This window comes from Nematolebias whitei, chromosome 17 (genome assembly GCF_014905685.2).
Source record: "Nematolebias whitei isolate Nwh7 chromosome 17, NemWhi1, whole genome shotgun sequence".
Taxonomy (NCBI): domain Eukaryota; kingdom Metazoa; phylum Chordata; class Actinopteri; order Cyprinodontiformes; family Rivulidae; genus Nematolebias; species Nematolebias whitei.
Genome location: NC_056514.1, coordinates 32,417,734 through 32,442,809, shown reverse-complemented (window position 1 = coordinate 32,442,809; position 25,076 = coordinate 32,417,734). Strand labels below are relative to the sequence as shown.

General features: G+C 38.1%; 1 protein-coding gene across 1 annotated transcript in view; it reads right to left on the bottom strand.

The window, feature by feature from the left end:
• The window catches only part of dock1 (dedicator of cytokinesis 1), a gene marked incomplete in the record, with an annotated part of 276,885 nt that overhangs the window by 192,276 nt on the left and 59,533 nt on the right, over positions 1-25,076 (bottom strand). The window contains 6 exon segments of the mRNA XM_037691498.1: positions 876-965; positions 2,184-2,281; positions 12,536-12,719; positions 13,188-13,291; positions 18,669-18,741; positions 20,104-20,202. Coding sequence (XP_037547426.1) covers positions 876-965; positions 2,184-2,281; positions 12,536-12,719; positions 13,188-13,291; positions 18,669-18,741; positions 20,104-20,202 — 648 coding nt within the window.

Below are 25,076 nucleotides of genomic sequence, written 5' to 3'. Positions count from 1 at the left end.
CAATAATATTGTTTGAAATTTAACAAAAATTAGTAATTATTGTCAAATTTAAGAAGAAATGTTGGTAAATTCTTGTGTGTATTATATTTTTTGACCACTGAATGGCAGTATAAGACTGTTTGAACTGAAGGATGGATAGTGAGGGAGCGAGCGGCGTGTCTCTTTAAGAAAAATGGGAGGGAGGCCCCTTGACGTGACACGGGCTGTCTCTCGTTCCAGTTTTTCGGTTCTCAAAATGGCGAACACTCAGTGTGGTTTGAGCACTTTCGCATAGCATTTTTCAAGCTTTAATAAAAAAAATCACTAAACAAGTTCTCAGCTTCTTTTTGCAGAGAAAAACAACTTTTTAGACGAAGGCACGGGTTTTAACCGTGAATTTTGGAGCTTGGACAAGACGGAGGTTTTTACCCCGAGGTCGGTCTGTTAGCTTAGCTTTTCAGCTTAATTGCTTTTAATGATCCAAAAACCTAATTTTGGGCGGATAAAACAGATTTTTTTTTTTTTTAAAGAGAAGGGGAGAGGTCAGTGAAGAGCACCAGAGTTGTGCCTTTTGTCATCCAGTGTCTTCAGTAGAAAGAGAGAGAGACGAAGAAACAATAAAGCCGATAAATGAAAATGAGGTTGATAATTTTCAATTTCATGCGATTAATTGATTTATTGTTTATCGCGACAGGCTTACATATACGTATTTGAGAGAAAACATGCAAGTGCTAATAAAAACGAAATGTTCTGAGATCAAAATTCATTATGGTATTGAGGGATGTCCAAACAATGAATTAACATTTACTGATTGCATTTGAGCTACATTTGTTTGCAAGTTGTTATTTCTTTGACATGAAACCCGTTCTGCGCCTCCGCCTGCAGCCGTTGCTTACCAAAGCGTCAAACACCAAAGTATCAAACGTGTCGCTGTCAGAGTTTTCCATCATGATGTTGAAGAGCGCATCCAAAGTGTCTTGCAGAAACTGCAATGACAGATGCACAGTGCGTCAGAGCAGCTTAATAATAGAAGATGGCAATGAAAAACATAAATATATAAATTAAAAAGCGGTTATTAACTGTAAAACGTAAAAAAGTTGTTAAACCTCACATTTGATGTCTGGAAAAAGTAACTCAAATTAGGCATGCTGCAACAAATACCTGAAATCTATTACAATGTTGACATGCTCCCCCGTTGCTCTCATTTTACAGCTGTTAACACAAACCAGTCTGATTCTACCTAAACTGTAATCATTTCGCTGTCAGCAGCACATCCAGAAACACCAACTACACCTGTGTGCCCCTGAAGGAAACATGCTCTACAATTACTTGGCTAAATCCTAAAAAAAAAAAAAAGGTGTAAACATGTCAAAAACAGCTATCACTTCATAACGTGTTCAGTCCGTCAGCTCAGAACAGACGACGTTCACCATATTCTCAGTAAAAAACAACCAATGTGCAGTCGGAGGAGTTTTAACTGCAAACCAGTCTTATAGTCTAAACTGAAAGAGTAAAAAAACAAAAAACAAAGTAGAGGTTAAATCACTTAAGCACATCATATGTAAAAGCACTGCGCACACCAATGAAAAGAAAAGCTGTTTTGTAGAAATACCAAGTCAAAAATGTTATGTAATTGTCTACTAAAAGCCCCAAGATGCTTCAAAAGGACTGAAAGCTAATGTAGTGGTAATAATTACGACACCTACATGGTTAAATGAAATGATTTGGCGGTGGTTGACACATCTATCAAACCGCTTTGGTCGGGTCGGATAGATGGACTTCTACATATACATCGTGAGTTGCAGGCACTCAACTAGCCCACGCAAAAACTTTCTCCATAAAGTGCTATTTATAAGTGCCGCACTAAACCCGTAAATGGTCTGAGTTTGCATCTTCTTTCGTAGCCAGTGTGGTACCACGTGCGCCGTACTTGCTAGGTGACATCAAAACAAGAGAAAAGCACAAAACAAAAACAACCTGGTTGCTTTGACACAGAGAAATCACTTGAGAAATTGCTGCCAGGAAGCTGTCACTTTCAGGATTACTAAGAACAGATTGGTGACTGATTTGTTTACGCCACCAGCTGTCTAGATACTTTAGCCATTTGTGTTAAACTGTTTCGAAGCAAAAAGAAAACGGACATGTTCAATGGCGCAAAAGAAATAAAATAAAACTTGGATATGAATTGAGTAATATATGCCGACCTTGACGACCTCACCGCCTTCCACCTTCATCAGCTGACAGAGATTCTGCTGTAGGAGGCTGGTGTTCGAGCGCCACTTCAGCAGGCCGAGCAGGTCGACTGGAAAAGGCAAACAGGTGAAACTAATTACCGCTCTGCATATTGTTCAACCTCCGAACAGGAAAAAAAAGCAAAAGAAGTTTTAATATCCCTGTACGAACTGGAAAACAAGGTTTGAATTAAATAAGCGATGGCTCTAAATGTAAATTTATTTCCCCAAATACATCGCCTTTTTATTACATATCTCACTTTAAAGCATGGAAATTAATTTGAGAACAAACAAAGGAGTCGCCTTAAGAGTGATTTATCTTACTCAAAGAAATTCAAACCAACATTTGGGTTGAATATCAAATTAGGGATTTCAAAATGTTTCCTCTTATCAGCGAACTTTGGAACAGATGCAAGGAAGCAAGAGAAGTTATGTTAGTGTTTTAATGATGGGTTATAATCAAAGCTTTTTAGCCGTATCTAATGAAAACCAGCCACCTACTGAACACAAAATACAGACAAAGTCATCAGCTCACAATAAAAGTCTTTAAATGCAACATAACTGATAACTACAAGGTCACTGTAGAGGTCATTGTGGAGTTGTTAGCTTAATTCACAACTTGTCTGAAAATGTATTATTATAGAAAATGTATTTTTCCACATAAGTTGACTCTTTATTTTAAAATAAATGTAAAGGTCTGATCTTTTAAAGGAGTTTATGAAAATGCCATGAACAATCAATGTTCAACCTGTTGTAGATGGAGTTTAATTCTGACCAGATAAATGCTAACACCAACAAAGCCAAGAGCAAAGTGGATCATTGTTCCCTAAAAACCAACAATCTCATAATCATTATAGCAATTTATGAGAATGCTAGTTTAAAAACCTTTACTTTGTCATTTGTTTTGCAAACCACAGTTTATTTAGATTGATTTTTATGGTTAATTTATAAATGCATATAGCAGTGGCAGCTGATGCAGTCTGGGACACTTCCAGCAAGAATCTTAATATTTCTACTATGATAAATGTATCATGTGAAATTGATAAAAGGAGTAAAGGTTTATAAAACAGAATGATTTTTATTTTTATTTGCATGAGCAGCGATGAAATAATTTGTGATTAGAGTTTTTTGATACAACAAACTATTAATCTTGGCCTCACTTGAACTAGTGGTTAGTCTGTCAGTCTTGTCAATGAAAAAGTAAATAGCATAAGACTGCACTTTAAAGCAGGGTTTCTCAAATTGCAAAATGCAACCCTAAGTTGGGTCACAGGGTCATTCGGTAGGGGCGTGACCACTCCTAATTTTATTTTATTTTAATTTTCAGACATTAGAATTACAAGCAGAACTACTGTTCAATGTGTTGATTTAAATCAAGGACAAATGAAAGTTAAATATGGATCTGAGCAGAACATTCAGCATAAAGGCAGGTAGATGCACTGGTTTTCACCCCACATCTGTTTACTCGTGATTAAAAAAAACTGCTTCAACTTAAACAACAGATAAAAGATCTGTCAGAATAACAGTGAGCTTCAAGAAATAAATGTACCACTTTTCTTCTTCCAGCTATCTAACTGTCAACAATGGTGTCAACAATGGTGTACCACAAGGCTCAGTCTTAGGACTCACCCTATTCACAATCTAGATAAATAATGTACCGGTAGGTCATATTATTCCTGATGCATCTTTCCATTTCTATGCTGACGACACAGTTGTTTATTGTCGAGTTAGAACAGTTGCTAGGGTTTTCCATCTTTTACAGTCTTCATTCGACATCATCCAGTCAGATTTGTTCTGTCTCAAACTGGTGCTAAATGCTGATAAAACCAAAGGAATGTTGTTTTCAAACAGCAAAATGGTACCAGCAGTCCTTTCTCCTATCTTATCTACGAATGGTGTTCGTATTGAGTTTGTTGATTCTTACAAATACTTGGGGTATTTTGGTCAATTTGAATCTCTCTTTTAGGCCTCATGTCGAAAACTTGGTAAAGAAATTGAAAGTAAAACTAGATTCCTATTTTAGGAATAGAGCTGGTCTAACTCTGAATGCTAGGAAATGTCTTGTAACTGGGACTTTCCTTCCCTCCATTGACTATGGTGACATTATTTACATGAACGCCCCTACAAGCACCTTGCAGATGTTGGAGACTGTCTACCATGGTGTGCTATGAGTCATAACTGGCTGTAACTACCATACCCATCACTGCACCCTGTATTCACTGGTTAACTGGTCATCATTAACTTCATACAGACTCTCTCACTGGTACATTTTCATCTTTAAAATGCATCTTGGTCTGTTGCCTTCTTATATCTCCTCCTACATGTCACGTTGTCAGTGCAGTTACAGCGAGCGCTCTCAAGGCATAATTACCTGCAGTGTCCCCTCAGTGCGGACCGAATTAAGCAAAATAGCCTTCTACTCCTGTAACCTGAAACTTCTTGCAAAAAGATCTGAAGTTGTTGACTTTGACCTCTCCAAGTGATTTTAAACAACTGCTAAGTTCATGGCAAAAAAACAATGCGCAGACATGTTCCTGTTTTTAGCATTTTACATCACTTCATAGTGTAAATGTTTTTGTTTCGTTTTAATATTTCTTTAATTTACTTTTCATTTTATATGCTTTTATGTGATTGTCTGTACCTCATCTGTGTTCTTTTTTTAAAACAGGTCTCTCTTGTAAATGAGTCCTCGAGGATCAATGAGACTAACCTGCATAAATAAAGGTTGAATGAACGAATGTGTGTGTGTGTGTGTATCTGAAAACTGACCGCTGAAAGAAAGTGTGAAGTTTGACAAACTGATACTTGACATGTTACACTCAAGTCGTAATTCTCTCAAGATGTTTATGATTCAGGAAAATCACTTTTGTAAAACGCATTAGTGAAGAATAAAATATCAAGCCCCAAATGCTCCGTGAAACGACTTCCACCCTCATATAAAGGGATTCAATATTTCTGTCAAATACCTGTAATTTTAATTTTAGAAGAGCTTGAACCATTTGTTAAAGATACACAGGAGAAATGGGCTAATTGCAGCTTTTATTACTTTGATCATGAACCCTTTTATACAATGTTTATGTTTGTTAGGTTTCTGTGTAGAAAATTAACTTTTATTAAGGTTTTATTAAGGAATGAAAATTGTTTTCTCTTTAAAAAGTAATCAAGGCATGAAAAGTTTGCTTTAAAGTAGCTGAAATATTCCTTTAAAATGGACAACCAATTGTCAAGCTTGAGGTTGCATCTCCTCCTCATTTACAGTCATCCCAACCTGTACTTCTGGGACCCTCATCTCTAGCAGCTTCATTTATCTATCCACCTAATTGGCTATTGGGAGAGGCACTCAAGCGTGGGGACACTTTGATGAACGCCCATCATCTGTAAACCTGACAAACCATAAAGGTCCTGCCACAATCCCCTGTCTAAAGTACCAAGTGCCATCCTCCACAAAAAAAGAAGACATAAATTTAGAAATTGATGGTATGGGACCTCAAAGTACCAAATGGAACTCAATGAAGATAAATCATCAGACAGCTTGATCTCAATAGAGCAGTACTGTTAGAGGCCAGGACACAGGACGGTAAGGTTAATGTGTGGGGGGAATCTGCTATGCTTCTGAGAAAAGAAAAAAAAAAAAAGAGTTGGAAAAAAAGAAAAAACAACAAATCGTCTTCAACAAATACCATCTGCTTCACAATAGCTGTTTCTGAGGGGAAGGCTCATTTAAGATTCAACAAAACTGGCAGATGGAGAGCTGTGGGATAATTAATTTTAACAAAACAGGTTTACTGTCACCGCACAATTGAAATGCAAAGCGCTTCATATTGCCACATTAATTTTCAATGACAAATCAACTTGTCTATCTTTCGGAAGCAGGGACAAAACAGTGGCTTTTCCCCTAAACTAACAGCAGCCTGAGTTGTGGTTGTGAAATTAACAGAAAGTGCAATTCATGGAAGTAGAAGCAGCTTCCCGTGGATCTTGAGCATTACTTTCCTACGTTAAAACTATATTTGTTCAGGAATTTCCTCGTAGTAATGGTATTTAGTAGGGTGCTTCTCCTGCAGTCTCCGTTTAGTAATACATGCTGCAAATACCCAGGGAAGAACAAGCAGCCACTTCACACAAGCTTCTAGTGCGGAGAGGCCGCTTGCATAAATCCAGCTAAATTAAAACGAGCGTTTCATCTCAGCTGTGGGAATCCATGATGAGGTGTCGTGTTTATAAAACAAGAAGTCTGTAGATAGGGGCGTTCAAGTGCTCTTTTTTCTTTGCAAGTGCATGCCTTCCAGAAAACCTCATAGGACCGACAAGTTAAATTGATCCTTTGTTAAAGAAATTTAGATATGTTTCCAACAACAGGTAGACATTTCTATTCCATTGATTAGATGTATATTTTTGTACATTAAATAATACAGAAATCATTTTAGAACAGGTGGCCTGCAATAAACCTTAAGAGAACAGCATATGGAACATTATACGCTCATCGACAAACTATTAAATATCAATACAACAATCTAAGGTAATGGCCTGGACAAGCAAAGACCCTTTTTAAATTTTGACCTTGATTTGTGACCTTGACCATGAAGCTAGGGAGATGAAAACTACAGTATATGCAACACTCTGTCTAGTTGCGATGCACATGTGCATGAAGTTTAGTTAAATTATCTTGAGCCGATCAGAATTTATGGGCGAGACCAAATAAATTGTGGGACATGCACGTGAACAGATGGAGGCTATACCATAATTAATCTGCCCTCAACGGGCATATAAAATGAATAAGAAACTGATATAAAACACCTATAAATCCATCATCCCTTTGACACTTTAATTACAAAAGAAAGGCTTTTGCTGGAGCTTTTCACATAATATGAGGTGACAAGGCCATTTGATCCCCATCTACTAAGAGGTGCCGAACAAATTAACCCTACGAGTCAAGAAAACAAGTAGAGAAGCAAAACAAAAACCTTTTGGATGTGCTTTCCTTCCCACTGATATAACTTGACAGAAATCGGATTTTCTGAATGAGCAACTGAGAAAGTGTTTGTCATCCAGGTTGTGATAAATCCCCAACAAAACCACTGGACTTCTAGTCTGTAGGTGGAGACATTTTGCTCCCCATCCAGGTATCTTCCTTATTTCAAAAATTGTAGAATGTGGAGTTTCAAGCTTTTTGAGAAGTCGTTTAGTTTCTCCAGTTTAGTCTCTGGCAAACGACAGTCTCTCCACAGATATATAGCTCAACACGGGAGAGCAGACTCTTCAGGACAAGAATCATCTGTGCACCTACACCTCAAGGATAGGAGTCTCTTTTCAAGACCACAATGTTTATATCTTGGACAGAGAAGACAGATGGTTTAAGAGGGGCGTAAAGGAAGCCAAACGAGAAGAAAACTTTACACAGAGGAGCTAGTATGCAGCAATTACGCTAATTAACACCTTCATGCATGTGACCAAATCATCTCTCTTGTGAGCCAGGTAAACAAAGATCCTAATATCTCTCCATTGTTAGGGGCGTGAATTTTATTCTGCTTATGAATCTAGGTTACGTAACAAATTGAACAAGGTTGAGCCAGGTTCTCTGGACAGATTCTTAGATGAAACGTTTCGTAGGTTAAGCATCCATGCAGTTTAATAAGCTTGGAACTCCGCATTCTAGTTTTTTAATTGAGAAAGCTACATGGATCGGAAACGTCTAACTATGGAATACAGGTCCCAATTTATTTATTTATTTTTTTAAATGAGCAACAGAGTTTCTTTTCCTCAAAGGTCGCAACTAGTGAGATCAATGCAAATACAAAAATCTGCTATTAAGAGAAAATATACAGACTAAAACACTAAATGTCAAGGTGTCCAAACTTTCGATTTTATGATTTTTTTATAGCCTAGGTGCAGCAAGATGTGTAAGATAAGAACGATAAACATTTATGTTACCTACGTTCTTCTTAATTTGATCAAATGGACTCAGCTCTACAAATTAAACCAATGCAACTTGCAGACATAGCTCTGTCACACCTGCGCTTCTTCTCCACCTCCAAGGTGCATACACTTTAAAGCTAGTAACCATGGCAACTGTGTAAGTGGCAGTGATTGACAATGAATTGAGATTCTTCCTGGATTTTACTAGTTGTTTGAACTCAGGCACAGATGATTTATCCCTTTATAGACACACAAGAGCCAGCAAAACCCATTTTTATTGCTATTGCGAAAGGCAATAATGTTTTTTGCCCCGGTCTGTGTATTCATTTATGTGTAGCATTATCAAAATATCTCACAAACCAGTGAATACATTTTAATGAAACTCTCAAAAGCATTCATTGGATGTACATCTACATCTGATTAACTCTTGTAAATGAGTCCTCGAGGCTCAATGGGATTTACCTGTCTAAATAAAGGCTGAATGAAAATTAAACTTGGAAGTTAACCTGAACTAAGCAATCGCTGCAAACAAATATGGCTACAGCTCAGTTTTCTATATACGGCACTAAATTAAACTTGTGGTGGTAGTAGCTGAAAAAAATCAAGCGCAGGACACATTCTGAGTGTCAATACATCTCATGAGATTTGACAATTATTGCATGGGCATGCCGGAATTTCTTGAGTACAAGCCACAAATTTTTTACACACTTTGAACACCGCGGCTTATACAGTAATACGGCAAATTAATGGATTTTTTTTTATGTGCTAACAAGCTTCATGCCACCAAAACATTTAGCCTCGTCACACCCGAGCGCTCACATAGCTGCCCAATGCACGTCTCTCTTGGGGGGCGGGTCCTCGTGACTCAAAGGGACTACCTGTATAAATGAACTGTGCCGGCTGACCATCATCTTATCAGGACAATGGACTATCTGTTAGTGCTTCATGGACCGCCTCGTTGTCAAATGCATATGTAATGTGTTCATAAATGTGCTGCTGGGAGAATTTTTTGATGTCTTAAATCGTGTTCTAAAAATTTATTCTGAAAAGGATAAGAAGGCCGTGCTTATGACAGCAGCTATGTAAACTCTGTCCATCTTTTGTACGACTGTACAGACATATTCTCGTTGTATCTCGGCGCAATGATAATAAAGCTTATTCTGATAGAGCGTGCACTATCAAGACATAATTACCTGCAGTGTACCCTCAGTGCGGACTGAACTTGGCAAAAGGGCTTTCTTTTACAATGCTCCTGTAACCTGGCACACCTTGCAAAAAGATCTGAAGTTGTCAGCTTTGACCTCTCTAAGGGATTTATCACTTTATAATGTTGCTGTTTTTTTTTTTTGTTTAATTTTTATATAATTTAGTCTATTTACTTTTCATTTTATATGCTTTTTTAGATGGTTGTCTATTGTTGTTTGTACCTCATCTGTGTTCTTTGCTTAAAACAAGTCTCTTGTAAATGAGTCCTCAAGGCTCAATGACACTAACTTGTACGTTGATAAGGGGAACACTTGCTTTTGAATTGTTTATTTAATCACACTAAACTTTTTAAATTCATCATTAACTGCTCACACACTGGCTATGTTAAAAGTGGTGAAAGTGAGAATCGAGCTAAAGAGCAAATAATACTTTAACAATAACTAACCCTTGTCACAATTATAGAAAAGTCAACAGGTTGATGAAGCCATTACTGTTTCATGTCTGAAAAGCGCTCAAGAGGCTCTGGTGGAACAAATTGTTGGGAAATAGTGCTAATTGGGTGTCTACTTGGATAGTGTGCTCTACAAATCTATATTAGAGCTGAGATAAGAATTTAAAATATAAAATGTATTTATCTGCCTGGGAAGGTTTTCCTTCTGTAACTGTAACTGTGCCTGCTCCTTCATCGGCATTAATAAACCCAAGCAGAGTAGGACTGCACTCAGTCAACTGTGTTCAAATGACAACTTCTACCACAGACTAACCTTAACAAGTCCCAACAGAAATGTTACTGCATCAACATGGAACACCCCCTCACAGTCAGACAATGTTAAGAAGCACCTTCACAACCAAATGTTTCCCTTGTGTCAGGGCTCTAACAAAAGCCCATTCTAAGGTCCAAAGTGAGCTCATTACTGAGACTTCATGAATCTCTGTTGCATGATGTCGCTACAACATGCAGGAGAGTAACAATGGAAGAAATTGTTTTTTATTTATTCCACTTGTGACTTCATTAGAGAGCAGGTATGTGTGGCAAAGTTACAAAAGGCCCCGGCATTAATATGAACACCAGCAGAGAAAATTTTCGAATGAAACAAGAAGGATGTGGGAACATATTTTCTAAAAAATAAAAAAATTAAAGGCCAAGCCAAGCATTCCTTGAAGAAAGGCAAGTTTTTTTATTTTTAACTAAGATCATCTTATGATGAGAAGAGACAGAGTTATAGCTATAACGGTCAAACCTTGAAAATTACATTAAGTTTGATCTCATGCGATATTGTGAGCTCTTGTGAGCCGTGTTAGTGCTTAAAGTATATGTTGGTGACACAAATCTGCTACAACCAAACAAAAAGTTACCTCAACATAAAAACTTTTGATTCAGTTAAAGCCGTTTTTGAGTTGGTTAAGGTCAATCTGATGTGGAGGTCATATTGAACTAGGTTAACTCCAGATATGAATAAACTTTAGTTGTATATTTCATAAGTACTTTCAGAAGGTTTCATTAAAGTCTGTCCAGATGCTCATGAGATATTTTGCTAGCAGACAGACAAGGTTGACAGCAACAATTATAGTAGTCACTCGCTACTTCGCAGTTCGTTTCTCGCGGACTCGCTCTATCGCGGTTTTTCAAAGTAAGATTGGACATGACACACAATTGGCTGATTGATGGATGAGCCCCACGATCGGCATGGATATTTTAAATTTAAAATAAATTATTTAAAATGATTTAGCACCTGTGCGCAGCCCACAGCTGTGAGAGAAGCTATTTCCTGCAGCTGATCAGCTGATCTATGTGCAGAGCGAAGAAGTGGGCGTGGCCGAGAGTGCAGCTGGAGGCAGAGAGCTGAAATCATGACATGCTGTGCTCTTTTAGAGCGTTTAGAGTTTAGAAACATTGTAAATACTAAAATAAACTACTATTTACTACTTGTACTACTATTCCTACTTCAGTTTTTCATGTATCGCGGGGCTTCAGGGTACGGATCCCCCGCGATAACCGAGGGACTACTGAACACTAGTAAAGTTTTAAAAACAGTCTGTACTCCGTGTATATGTTAGGGATCAGACTCAGCTACAGATACACAAAATTTAAGCTATGTATTAGTAAAATTAGCTGAAATAGAGCTGTTTTGTGTTGTTTAAGGTCAGTTAGCTGTGGCGGCTTTCTTGAATGTTTGACTCCAAATGTTAATTAGTTGTAGATGTAAATCCAGTTATTACTTTCTGAGTTTCATTAAAATCTGATCAGTGGTCGCTGAGGTAAGAGTACAGTCAAAGGAACACACATTCACACAGACACTGGCAAAAACATTATCGCCTTTCGCCTTTGGCAGTGAGAAATACTCAAGACTCACCGTCATGCACTCAAGCAGATACTTAGCATGAATCTGCTTAAAATAAAGAAATCAGAGGCAAAGTTTGACCACTTCGACAGAGTCTAACAGCTTCTCACACAATAACAACCACAGTGTTATGAACACACCCTAGAAATGCCAGCACGTCTAACAGGGTTTATACTGATGCCTGCAGGGATCTATAAACATGTCTACAAGCTGGCAGGAACAGAAGATGCCACAATGCTTAATCCATGAGCTAAAGGGCAGAGATGAGGATTTCCTTAGCTTAGTAAGCGTAGAATTTCTCAGAACCCTGGAGAATACTAAGGAAAAAAAATACTGCCAGACTGACAACAGTAAACAGAGTAAAGCTGGAGATTAATCAGCAAAAATGACATGAATCTAATGAGATTGAATGATATAATAGTTGAGGAAACTAAATTAGTGGAAAAAGTGGAAAAAAAAAAAAACACCAGTTGGAATCCGACTGAATCTCTGGACTTCCATTGTTAGAAATGTCAAACCGTGCTTCACAGGACATACAACGGTTTGTAAAAGTTAAAGACTGTGGCCCAAAGCTTCTAAATGTTGGGTTTACCTGGATAAGACACAATGAAACGTGCTTGTCAAAGCTTTTATATGTTATGGAATGAATATTAAATGTTATGGATAAGTCCATAACAACACACTTGCATACTGCTGGAATTAACAGCATGTGTGGGCTAAACTAAAACAAGAACACACAGCTACAGGTTCTGTTCACGTGATTTCTCTTTGGTTACTTGGATCATTAAACTAGTTTTTACTTATATTTTTAGTTATTGCTTGTAGACAAGAGCGTGAAATCCATCAAAGCTTGTCCTTTACCGTTTTGTGTAAGTTTAGTGGAGCAGACCAGAGTGGAGATCTGAAAGGAGTCCCTGCTGATGGTGCAGTTCCCCAGATTCTGGGTGTTTTTCCCAGTGACAGAGAAGCCCTTCTCTTCCAGCTCCATCTTGGTGGAAGGGACGTTTAGGTAGAGAGACGAGTCTTCCAGCTTCTTTGCTTCTGCCTGGGTTTTGAAGATAAAATGTGCTTAGTTTATCGGTAGATATCCAAATCAGATGCTTAATTTGCAGTAAAGCAAGGGTTCCCAACACTAGTCCTTGAGGAACACCATCCTGCATGTTTTAGTTGTTTCCCTGCTTTGACACACCTGAGTTGAATGGGTGATTAACAGGCTTCTGCAGAACTTTAGGAAGTAATTAAATAATTGAATCAGGTGTGTTGGGGCAGGGAAACAACTCAAACATGCAAGATGGTGTTCCTTGAGGACCAGTGTTGGGGACCACTGCAGAAAAGGCTTTTACTCTTTTGATGTCAGTAGCCTTGATGATCAATATGCAAGAGATTTTCCATATACATTTTATTAAATTCCTTTAAGTTAATGAGCAGTAAGGTTGCCCACACTGACAGGCAGCCAGTAGCAGACACCAAAACAAACCCAAAGCAAACAACTAGGGAGATTTTCCACATTTACCTTGTAGACAATGAGATCATGGTCGCCGTCCCTCAGAGTGGTCCCATCATACCGCATCAGTTTGACAAAAGACGAGGCGAATACCTTCTCTGATTTATCTCTGGCTGTGGGAGGATGAAATCAAACACATGAGGAAACAGAAAACCAGGGGAGATAATGATGATGTGGCACAAAGGCATAGGCTTTTCATATTGAGGCTCATTTGTAAACTAACAAAGCAAATCTCATTCACGTGAGGGCAGCTTGCTTAAATGAACAGTGTGCACACACAGTCACAGAATGTCCAAGAAAGCAGATTCCACTGTAAAAAATAAAAACATCCAAGATTGCTGATTTTACAACAAGTCATAAAGCAGCAGACTGATAAAAAAGATCTTCTCAGCACTACAGCCTCCGAGTCAGCTCCTGAGTGGGCAAAACAATCTGCTGCTGCCAAATGTTCTTAGGTTTTTATTAATGCTATGGTTTTTATTTGTGCATAAACTACTTCCCCACATCCCCACCGCCAACAAACAAGATTGGGCAATAAGCTTAAAGTTTAAAATTTTCATTGTCAGCCACTTTCAGGCCAAAACCAACCAATTGGTAATTTAATTTGCAGGTGTGTTGACTTTTCCTTTCCTTTTTTTTTTTATTTTAGAGGGCCAGGCAATCCCTGTCATCTGTACAGTTGTTGACCAAGGTCGTTTGCAGACAAAAAGAGTGCAAAGTCACTAATTTGGGATAACTTTGTTTTAGACTAAGGAGTTTCTCAAAAAATTTAATGAGAAATACATTGGTATTGGTGCTTTATGGCACCAACATACATAGTTATATAAAAAAATAATGCCCTCATTGTCTCAGCACACATTATATTTTAAATTTGGAACTTGCAGGACAACATAAACAACTTTTTTTTTTGTCCCAGTGAGCTTTGGCGCAGAGCCACATGGGTTACGGAAGGTCCGCGACTCAAATGACCTTCCAGAGCTTTCACTGATCGTGGCAATGAAAATAAAATAAATGGTTTAATTTGTCAGGTAGCCTGTGTTTAAAAACTTGTATGAGTTTGATCAATAATGTGCTGACAGTAAAACAGGAGTGGAGCATCATTGATAAACTCCTCTAGTTGATCTGAGAAGACGAACTCTCTGTGGCGAAAATCACTTTTTTATGCGTTTAAAATAAAGTGTTCTTTTTATTAGTATGTGTGGTCGTTGCACATTTTAACTACGAGGCACAGCTAAGTTATGTTTTTTATTTACTTATTCATAAATTTTATATCTAGGTTGAATCATACCAGTTCTTGCTTCAAATGTAGAGAAATAAAGAAGTAGTTTTAAACACTACAATAGTTTTTTTGTGATGTTTTTTCCTTTTCTTGGTTCTTTTTGGGGCAGCACGGTGGCACAGTTGGTAGAGCTGGCGCCTCTCAGCGAGAAGGTCGCTGGTCAAAATTCTGATTGGCGGCCTTTCTGGGTTGAGATTATATGTTCACTTCACCACTTGCTCTTGCCGACGAGATCGGACACGTTTCCCCTCCCTCTCCGCTTTGCTTTGCCTCTCTGTCTGTTTGTGAAACTGCAAGTGTGGGTGCTTCACCTACCCCACCCACAATTTTGATGTTGTCGGAGCCGGGGCGTGAACCAGCGATCTTCGGATCACAGGCCCACCTCTCTAACCTCTGCGCCACCACTCCCGCCAAATATATATATATACTTACTTTTATTTTTTTTATACTAAAATAAACAGCTACTTAATACTTGTACTACTAGTCATACTTGAGTTTTAGACTTTTCGCGGGGCTTCAGGGATCCCCTGCGATAAACGAGGGACTGCTGTACAAAGTATACAGCAATGGCCAGGACAAGCAAAGACCTTGTATAACCTTTGATCTTGATTTGTGACCTTGACTTTAGAGCGTACAAACGTATGGATGGACAGACAATACCATAATACGCCCCACCTTCGACAAGCAAAAAAACCAGACTATGTATCCCACCGGTCAATATTTGATGTTGCCCGAGCCCTAGTATTCATGAAGCTGATTAACACCACGTATCAATATTTGTGAAAGAACTAAAAGTGACGGGTGCACATAATATATGAAATATACAGCTCTTAAAATCCTCACCAAGCCCCATAAATACCACTGAAGCAACAGGTTTGGCTTGAAGTATCTAGGGGTGATCTTCTCTTGGCACATGAATAAACACTAGCCATTGATCAGAGAGCTGCAGCTGTGAACCGTTAAGATGATCCCACGAGAATGAAGGAAAGGTATGTGTCGCTCGCATACACACACGTGTGAGTGCACCATGTGACGCGCCAACTAGGAAGAGAGTTATGATTTTGTCCTCTATGCAAGCATTTGGATAGGGCCGCATATCATCCCTGGGGATCAACAAGCTCAAATTTACGTGCAGACAGATGTGATTCATTGAAGTACGTCTTGCGTTGGATCTGCATAAACCCCTCATTGGTTTGCTGTCTGCAACCTCGCCGGTGAATAACTGCTGGACTGTGAGAAACGAGTGGAGGGGAAAACATTGCACACATGCCACCCAGCATTACCTGTTGGAATGGCGACTTCCTAAGGAGAGCAAAGAGCTGAAAACTCTGAATTTAAGGGGGGAAAGTTCATGCTGACGAGAGAGCTAATCAGAGTAGTTTGTGCCGACTTTCACCTATCAGGTGGGTTGTCACTTCAAATCTTTGTCAAGTTTACTGTGCTGCATTTTAAAGCCCTGCTCAGCAGGTAGTGATGATGGGGGAAAAAAGAAGTGAAAAGATGGTGCAGGTAAGCTTTCGGTTTTGTTTTCTACATTCAAGACATGGTATGGGATAGCAGCCATCTGTCTGATGAGGCCTGACAGTGCTGGGGTGGTGGTAGTCTGAGGCAGCGGGTAAAAGCAGAATGGCCTAATTCCCCACCAAGGGGGGGCAAGATATGGAGCACACGAGCTCTGATAGAGGACCTGAGGAGCAGCTCTGTCACTCTGTGTTTCTACAAAAGGTTCAGCTTTTGCTTGGAGGAGAGTGGATGAAGCAGGAGGAGCGCAGGAGGATGACAGCAGAGGCAAGACGTTTCAAATACCTGGCAGACCTTAGAGCAGCTTTGCTCTGAGAAGGAAACCTCTCCGTTTTATATTTCATAGAAGGAAGTCAGTGCTCAGAGAACGAGTGATTTTGTGTTTGTGATGGTAACTTTAATGCAAAGGTAATAGTGTGAATGTTTATGAAGCATCCACACTATTGTGATCCATTTTTCTTCTGTACGTTTTTCGGCATCTTTCTCGTTCCGCAATTTTTGTGCTGTTTCAACAAATCATAACTCAAAACGTTCAGCTCATTCAGGAGAAGGGTGCAATGACTTTTGGTATTGGTGCAACTTTAGCTTTTTGAAATATTTAGCCTCTTCTGCTGCTTTTTTCTTATAGAAAATGAACTGAGCTCATTTTATCTGTTTACCACCTTTTACTAGGTCTGTCACAATAATACATTTTGCTGGGCGATTAATTGTATCAGAAATTATTGCGATAAACATTATTATTGTTTGAAATTTGACAATAATTAGCAATCATTGTCAAATTTGAGAAGAACAGTTTATTTGTTTTACGTGTAGTACCTTTTTTCGACCACCAAATGGCAGTATAAGACTGTTTTAACTGAAGGATGGATAGTGAGGGAGTGAGCAGCGTGTCTCTAAGAAAAATGGGAGAGAGGCCTCTTCGGTTCTCAAAATGGTGGATGCTCGGTGTGGTTTGAGCTCTTTAGCATAGCATTTTTCACACAACGCTTTTTAATTTAAAAAATCTGTAAAAAAGTTCTCAGCTTCTTTTTGCAGAAAAAATTTTTTACACGAAGGCACGAGTTTCAATTGTGAATTTTGGAGCTTGGACAAGACAGAGGTTTTTTTTCCCTGTGGTCAGCCTGTTAGCTTAGCTTCTCAGCTTAGCTGCTTTTAACGATCCAAAAACGCGACTTTGGACAGTTAAAATGGATTTTAAAGAGACATGAGAAAGAGAGGGGTCAGTGAAGAGCACCAGAGCCTTTTGTCATCCGGTGTCTTCAGTAGAAAGAGAGAGACACGAAGAAACGATAAGTCAATAAATGAAAATGAGGTTGATCATTTTAATTTATCATGCAATTAACTGATTTGTTTATCGTGACAGGCCTACCTTTTACTGCTCCTTGTACGTTTTGTTCAGATTCAGCTTCTTTCAGCTTTCTTATGCAAATTAAAACTTTTTTTTTAGCTACTTTCAGCTATTTTTTTCAGCTGTTTTGTGCTCCTTTCAGATTATTTCTGTTAACTACAACATTTTTGTGCTTCTTCTAACTTCTTTCTGCTAATTTCAGCTTATTGTGCTCCTTTCAGCTTATTTATGCAAGTTTCAGCGTTTTCTGCTACCATTTAGCTGTTTTATGCTAATTTTAGCTGTTTCTGCTAATTGCAAATGTGCAATCTCAACTTTTTCCAGCCTAATTGAGCAAAAAATCTAGTCTCTCCACTTCTGGTAATTCAAGCTTATTTCTGAATTTTTAGCTACTGTTCATCTGTTTCTTTGGCGAATTTCAGCTTTTTTCAGATAATTTCCACGTTTTTTGTGCTCATTTCTGCTTCTTTTAGCCAAATTGGGCAAATGTGTTATTTCTAATTTCTTCTGCTAATTTAAGCTTCTTCTACCTTTTCACCTACCTTTAAAGCATGTTTTAGCTCATTTCAGCCGTTTTCAGATAAATTCAAGTTTTTCAGTCTTGTCAGCAATCACTTGATCCAGCGTTTATTTGTGACAGTAAAATGTAAGGACATGACTCATAAAATGCTTCTAGTGTGAGTTATCAGTGAAAGGTTTAAAGTTTAGTAGCATCCCCTGCAGACCCAGAGTCACCTGAGGTGAGTTTCTAAAGTAAACCATTACGGCCAGATAACAGCGGCTCACAGAGTTTCAAAAGCAAGGCTCCTAACAGCATTAGTCCCCACAGAAACAAAGTGTCAAGCATGACAAGAAGGCTCTCCAAATGGATTATAAACCAGCACAGAGCTCTGAGACCTGGCAATTTCCTCCAAACCACCTGCATGCAGCAAGTTGACGACAGAGGCTGGAGATAAGGGACCCTCTCCCTAATCTGTCAAATCGCCTTTAATGTACCCAAAACCTCATCTGCAGCACTCTTTCTGCTATTGGACGAAAAGCCTTATTATGTGGAAGAAGGACGACATGGCAGTCTATTTTCTAGCCTTTATAACTAAAAGGTAGAGAGAGTTGCATTCAACTAATCATTGGTCCAAATTAAAAAAGAACATTTCTTCAGATCCCAACCAGCCTCTGACGAGCCACTCTATTAACTCATTCAGAAGCAAAATGATACCTCTGACTAATGTGATCAAATTTGAGTATTTATCATCTTTTATTACTTTTGTAGGCTCATTATCAGCCAGTTGTACACCTGGACATCAGGAAAACTGATTATTCACACGCAGACATTCATACTCACAGTCCTGAGATGAACGGTGGCGGAAGGTGAATCGCAAATGGCTCCGGTTCACGTCTTCGATGGGAATAGCAACCTGAGATAAGGAACAATGAGATTCATACACAGGACAACATGTGCTAAACATTAAACTTCTGCTAATTTCAGCTTGTTATGCTCCTGTCAGCTTATTTCTGCACGTTTCAGCTTGTTCTAGTATTTCAGCTACTAATTAGCTGTTTTTATGCTAATTTTAACTTTTTTCAGTTAATTCGATGTTTTCAGCATTCATTTTAACTTTTTTCAGCCTAATTCAGCAAAAATGTCCTGGTAATTTAAGCTTCTTTATACTTTTGTAGTTACTTTTTGGCTGTTTTTTTGTTATTTTTTGCCAATTTCGGCTTTTTTGAGATAATTTTCATTTTTGCTTCTTTCAGCCTATTGGAAAAACATATTATTTTTGCTTTCTTCTGTTAATTTAAGCTTGTTCTATTTTTTCAGCTTTTTAGCTAATTTTTTGGCTAATTTCAGCTGTTTTCTGATAAATTCAAGTTTTTTGTGGTAATTTCTGCTTCTTTCAGCATAATTAATTTATTTCTGCTATTTCAGCTTGTTCTGCTTTTTCAGCTACTATTTACCAGTATTATGCTAATTTTAGATATATCAGCTAATTCCACAATTTTTAGCTCTTTTCAGCTTATTCCACTTCCTTCTGTTAGTTTAAACTTCTTTATGCATTTTCAGCTACTTTTCAAGTATTTTTTGCTAATTTCAGCCTTTTTTTTAGCTAATTTCCAAAATTTTCTTGTCATTTCTGCTTATTTAAACCTAATTCAGAAAATATCTGTTCTGATTTATTCTGCTAATTTAGGCTTGTTTATTCCATTTCAGGTACATTTCAGCATGTTTTTTTCCCTATAATTTCAGCTGTTTTTCAGCAAGTTCTTCTACAATAAGCATTCACGTTGCATTTTCGCAGGAAATGCAATTTCTCTAGTTTGTTTTTATTTAGGGACTTTACATGTCATGGACAAGACATTTCGCATGCATGTACCACCACATTTATTTCACTGTAGCTTCAGAAGTTTCAAATAAAATTCAAGGATTTTCTTTTCTTTGCATTGCCCTTCTTTGTCTGTGAGTGTGAAATATTCAGGAGGTCTCGACGTATTTCTAATCAAACACCTACTGAGTGAGAACATCAGCAGCAGCTGTGCAAATATCACAAGATAAAATTAAAGTGTTTACTTCTTTTTTTATACTGACAGATTGGCCCAGCTTGAAGTATCTCTGAATCTTTTTATATTGGGTCAATATTTAGCACCCTCCACAGACGCTGCTTCCAAATACTGCCGGTAAGATAAACTATAATAGCTAATGTATTGGAGAATGTACTTGTGCTACTAGAAAAAAGAAAGAAAGAAACTGTATTGATCTGAAGATGAGCAGAAAAACACACCTTTATTGTTTCAAACCACCGCGCCTGCTTCACTTGGTAGTAGATGACAGACTTGTACTCGCTGATTCCCACATCTCCAGCACCGGGAAAAATCACGTTCTAGATACAAAAACAAACAAACAGGACAAGAGAAATGGTCTTTTCTGTGAAAATACAAAGTTAATCTGCAAAAAGACTTGACTGAAACTTGATGATCAATTTGAGTTGTTAATGTTAAAAGAAGTAGAAAACCAACTAAAAGTTTAATGACATAAAACACTAGGTAAAACAAAAAGAAGCAAAAGGCCAATTAAAGCTAAAATGAGCAGAAAACTGGCTAAAGTTAAAAAAAAATCAAAATACTAGGTAAAAGCTAAAACAAGCAAAATGCTAGCTTAAGGCTAGAATAAGCAAAGCAATACCTAAAATAAGCGGAACACTAGCTAAAGGGCATAAAAGCAAAACACTAGGTAAAACTAAAACACGCAGAATACAAGCAAAAGGTTAGAATAAGCTAAACAATAGCTAAAAGCTAAAAAAGCAGAACACTAGCTAATGAATGAAAAACAAAATAGCTTAAATAGGTAAAACACTAGCTAGACTTAAAAAAGGAAAACAATAGCTAAAATCTAAAACAAGCAGAACACTAGCTAAAGAGTAAAAAAGAAAAACAATAGCTAAAAGCTAAAACAAGCAGAACACTAGCTAAAAGAGTAAAAAAATCAAAACACTAGCTAAAATAAACAGAACACTAGCTCGAGTAAAAAGCAAAACATTAGCTAAAAGAAGCAGATCATAGCTAAAAAAATATATAAAACAAAAAAGCTGAACAGCAACAAAAAACAAAAAGAATCAAAATGTTAATTAAGGCTAAATAAAGCAAACTCCTAGCTAAAAGCTCTGCGGAAGACACCAATTAAAAAGTAGCAAAACTTTAGCTAAGTGACAAAAGGCTAACAATGTTCCGTCAGGTCATCTGGACCGTTTTTTTTTTCCTTCATCCCTGAGACGTCTCAGAAAAAAATAAAAAAAAAAGAAACTGTCCAGATGACCTGACTGAACACTGCTGGATTTGTACCTGGATTATTGAGCATGAACTTTTGGTGTAACAAAAACTCAGTTAAGAGAATCAAGATGCTAGCACAAAGCCAAAAGCAGCTAAATGTTATCTAAATATGGAGAAACATTAGCTAAAATAACAAAACTGTAGAAAAAAGCTACAAGTAATGAAAGGCTAGCAAAAAATTAAAGATGGTAAAAGTCTAGAAAGATAAAAATTACGAAAGGATGACTAAACGCTACATACTGCATAACACTAGCTAAAGCTAAATCTATCAAAATGATATCTAAAAAAGTTACATCTGGTCCTCTGGACATTCAAAAAAAAAAACAAAGCAAATGTTCTGATGGTTTTTTTTTTTTTTTTTGAATGTCCAGAGGACCAGATTTAACTTTTTTTTAGATTTTTCTACCTGGATTATTGAGCATGCATCAGGATATCAAAATGATAGTCAAAAGCAAAAAGTAGCAAAAGACTAGCTAAAAATTAAAAGTAGCTAGCTAAAAGTTAAAAGCTGCAGAACATCAGCTAAAAACTCAAACTAGCATAAGCAGACTAAATTAGAACAAGCAGGCTGAAGATTTTAAAAGCTCCAAAAGTCATAGCGCAGATCTGTTGAAAAAGCCGAATGTTTTTATACGAGTGGCTAAAATACCACAAAGTGTAAAGAAAAAGTTAGATTGCAAAACAAAGTAAAAAAACAAACAAACAGCTAAATCAGCACTCAGCCATCCGTAACTGGCCATCTGGTCAGGCTCTGCTAGCTGATTTATTATCACTCGGTCAAAATATGAGCACACTCATCGGACGTGGAAAATTGACTTAAAATATTTGCTCCCTCAAGCAGAAAGTACTAATCTAGCAGAATGGCATTTAAAAAGTCTGGATGTACTTTATGCATGAGCACCTGTCAATCTCACGCCAGCGCTGTGGGAAAAAAAATAAATTAGAAATAAATTATTTAAAAAAGAGCTGCAGGGGCTCTCGTGCAGCAAAACGCAAAGAGAGGGTGGGCACGAGAAAAGCAGGCCAGCTGGTGCTGATGGATCCAAACATATAATTTTGTCTCTCAACTGGGTACCCCGATCTCAACAGGTCAGTGTGGATGGTTTAAAAAAAAAAAAAAAGAAGCCCCACAAGGAGAGCTGGCTCAAAGGGTGGAGTGACAGCGGGTGGCACACATGCCTTGTTTTCAATCCATCTGTGCTCTGCCAGCCTACCTCTTTCCTCCCAGCTGACTCCCTGGCCTGCTAGTGTACCACTGCTGAAGAACTCCTACACTAATGGTTTCTGACAACCAGCAATTATGAGGAATAACAGACCCCGTCTCCCCCCAGCCGTGTGGAGCAGAAACAGGGAGGGGGGCAGGTGCTACATCTTTCAAATCTACCCCTTCACTAAGTGGCCAGAGTTTCTGACAGCTTTGGATGCAAGCGAAGCGGCTGCCGAGATCTAATTGTGACTGAGAAGGGGTTTCTGGACGTGTGATAATATGTCAAGATGCCGTTAACCACAAATCTCTTTTTGAACGAGGGAGCGGACGAGAGTCCAGAGGCGAGGGCAAAACAATAAACAGACTAAGACACAACCACAGAGGAAGCTGCAATAAGAAATTAAGACCATCGCAAACTGTGTCCATACGAGAAATTAAAAGTTTCCTTTAAAAACAATCACAAACCTGGAGAAAATTCATGAACAATTACTAGAAATTAGTAAGAGTGTGGGATAAAATCTGCGCAGACAGACCGATGAAGTAACTTTTCTCACAACCGGAAAGTACCTTTAGGGCAAATACCATCAAAGTAGGAAAAAAAGCCAAACTATTAGCAAAGACTTGTGGAAGGCTTAAGAGATCAGAGAGAGCACTTCTATGAAAAGATGTGAGAAGGTGACACTGTCACTACGGCAGCAAGCCTTGCTCAGCTGTCACCGACTCTGATCATTACGCCCGATGTGTTCTGTCAGCCTTGAATACAAATGTACTCAAAGACATACCATTGATGCTGAGCAAAGCAAAAATAAATATTTGACTTAAATCAGCACTTGCTGACTTTGTTGGGGATTTCTGTTATGATCTCCATTTTCTACTGCTTATCCTTAGTGGCGTGGCAGAGGCAACAGGTCAGCCCTCTCCTCTGTGACAAAGTCTGCTCCCGAGGCATCCCCAGACCAAACAATCCCTCCAGTTTTGGGTCAGTTCCTCTTCCCAGTGGGACATGCCCAGAAAACCTCCAAATGCCTGAACCACTTCAACTGACTCCTTTCTACTGCAAGCGCAACACGAGTGATGGAGCTCGTCACCCGATCTCCAAGGCTAAACCTGGTCACCATATGAAGAAAGCTCACTTCAGCCATTTGTATCCAGGATCTCGTTCTTTCGGTCATGATCCAAACCTCATGACCGTAGTTGAGAGTTGGAACATGGGCGGAACAGTAAAACGAGAGCTTTGCCACTTGTCAACTCTTTTCTCACCGTGACAGACTGGAGCAACACACTCATTACCGAGGATGAGTTCCCAGCCTGTCGATCCGTCTCCTGCGCACCCCCTTAGATTTCTGTTCTGATGTTCATTTAAAGAGACACTCCTATCACCCTGGTAATAGCTCTTTGTGTGTATGTATTTTATGTATTCATGTAGTTACTGTAAGTATTTTATGTATTCATGTAGTTACTGTAAGTATTTTATGTATTCATGCCCACTACAGACTCATGTTCAGGCTGCTGTTTAATATACTGTATTATTTTACATTATTAGTGTTTAGCATATATCTTAGATCCTTGTATACCATTTCTTTTTATACTTTATATTTTTGCCATTTTTGGGTGTAACTGGGACCTCGGGTACAATTTTGTTCCACCTCATGTACCACGTGTGATGCAAATAACAATAAAGAACCTCGAACCTTATTTAAATGATCATACCAACACGGGGATTAAAAATAAAATCCGTCACTCAGTGCAGATGGTCAATCGCTGAGCAGACTTCTTACATCGTCTTAAAGGACACGCTGTTCTAATTCCATGAAATTATGACATCCCCTGTAATAAAGCAGCAAAGAAGACATGAACTCTTATTTACAGACCAACTTCTCTGATATGCTTGTAGGATCAATAAAAAAAATTGCAGATGAACTGAATAAAAGTTCTACAACATCTGACTAAACACCTATAAGCCTATTTATTGAGTATCGCAAAAACTAAATATCGACTTCGTAGTCAGATAACCTACTGTATCAAACGAAACTCGTTACTAATTTGCGCTACATCCGAAGTCCTTTTCTTATATTTAATCACCAGCAATCTTTACATTGCATAGCTTGCTGAGCTCATTCATTGACAAAGCTTCTCAATTTAAGACTAATGAGTATAATTGACGCAGCCAAGGGTAACAGAGCTCTCTACAGATTCCCTGTTTGCAGGAAGACTCATTACAACCAGAAATCTGTCATCTCAAATTACTTCTAAATCTACTCTGATTCCAATTACACAAGTGCTTACACCACTATATTAGGCGCTTTAATTATGTGCAAACAAGATCACAAAAGCGTCAACAACTTTAAACTTGCTGCTTCTATAAAGACAGACCAACTTCACACCAGCATCATCTACTCCAGATAGACATCATACTTTAGGATGAATAATGTGTAAGAGAATACTTACAGTCTGTGTAAGAGGACTGTAAGTACCAACACAAATACATAACATTAAAGCCTCCCAAATGTTGTGTTAAACAAATAGTCTGGTCATTTCTAACTTTATGTTCTCTCAAATAGTTATCAACAGTGAGTGTCTCCCTGCACTATGACTTCAGGCGTAGAGCTGGGAGGATGGAGAAAATGGAAAATTGTTGTCAAAGTTAGTCTAATAGATAAACTGACAATTTATATTGTTTGTCGGGCTTATAAAAACTTGTTATAAACAAACGCTACATTA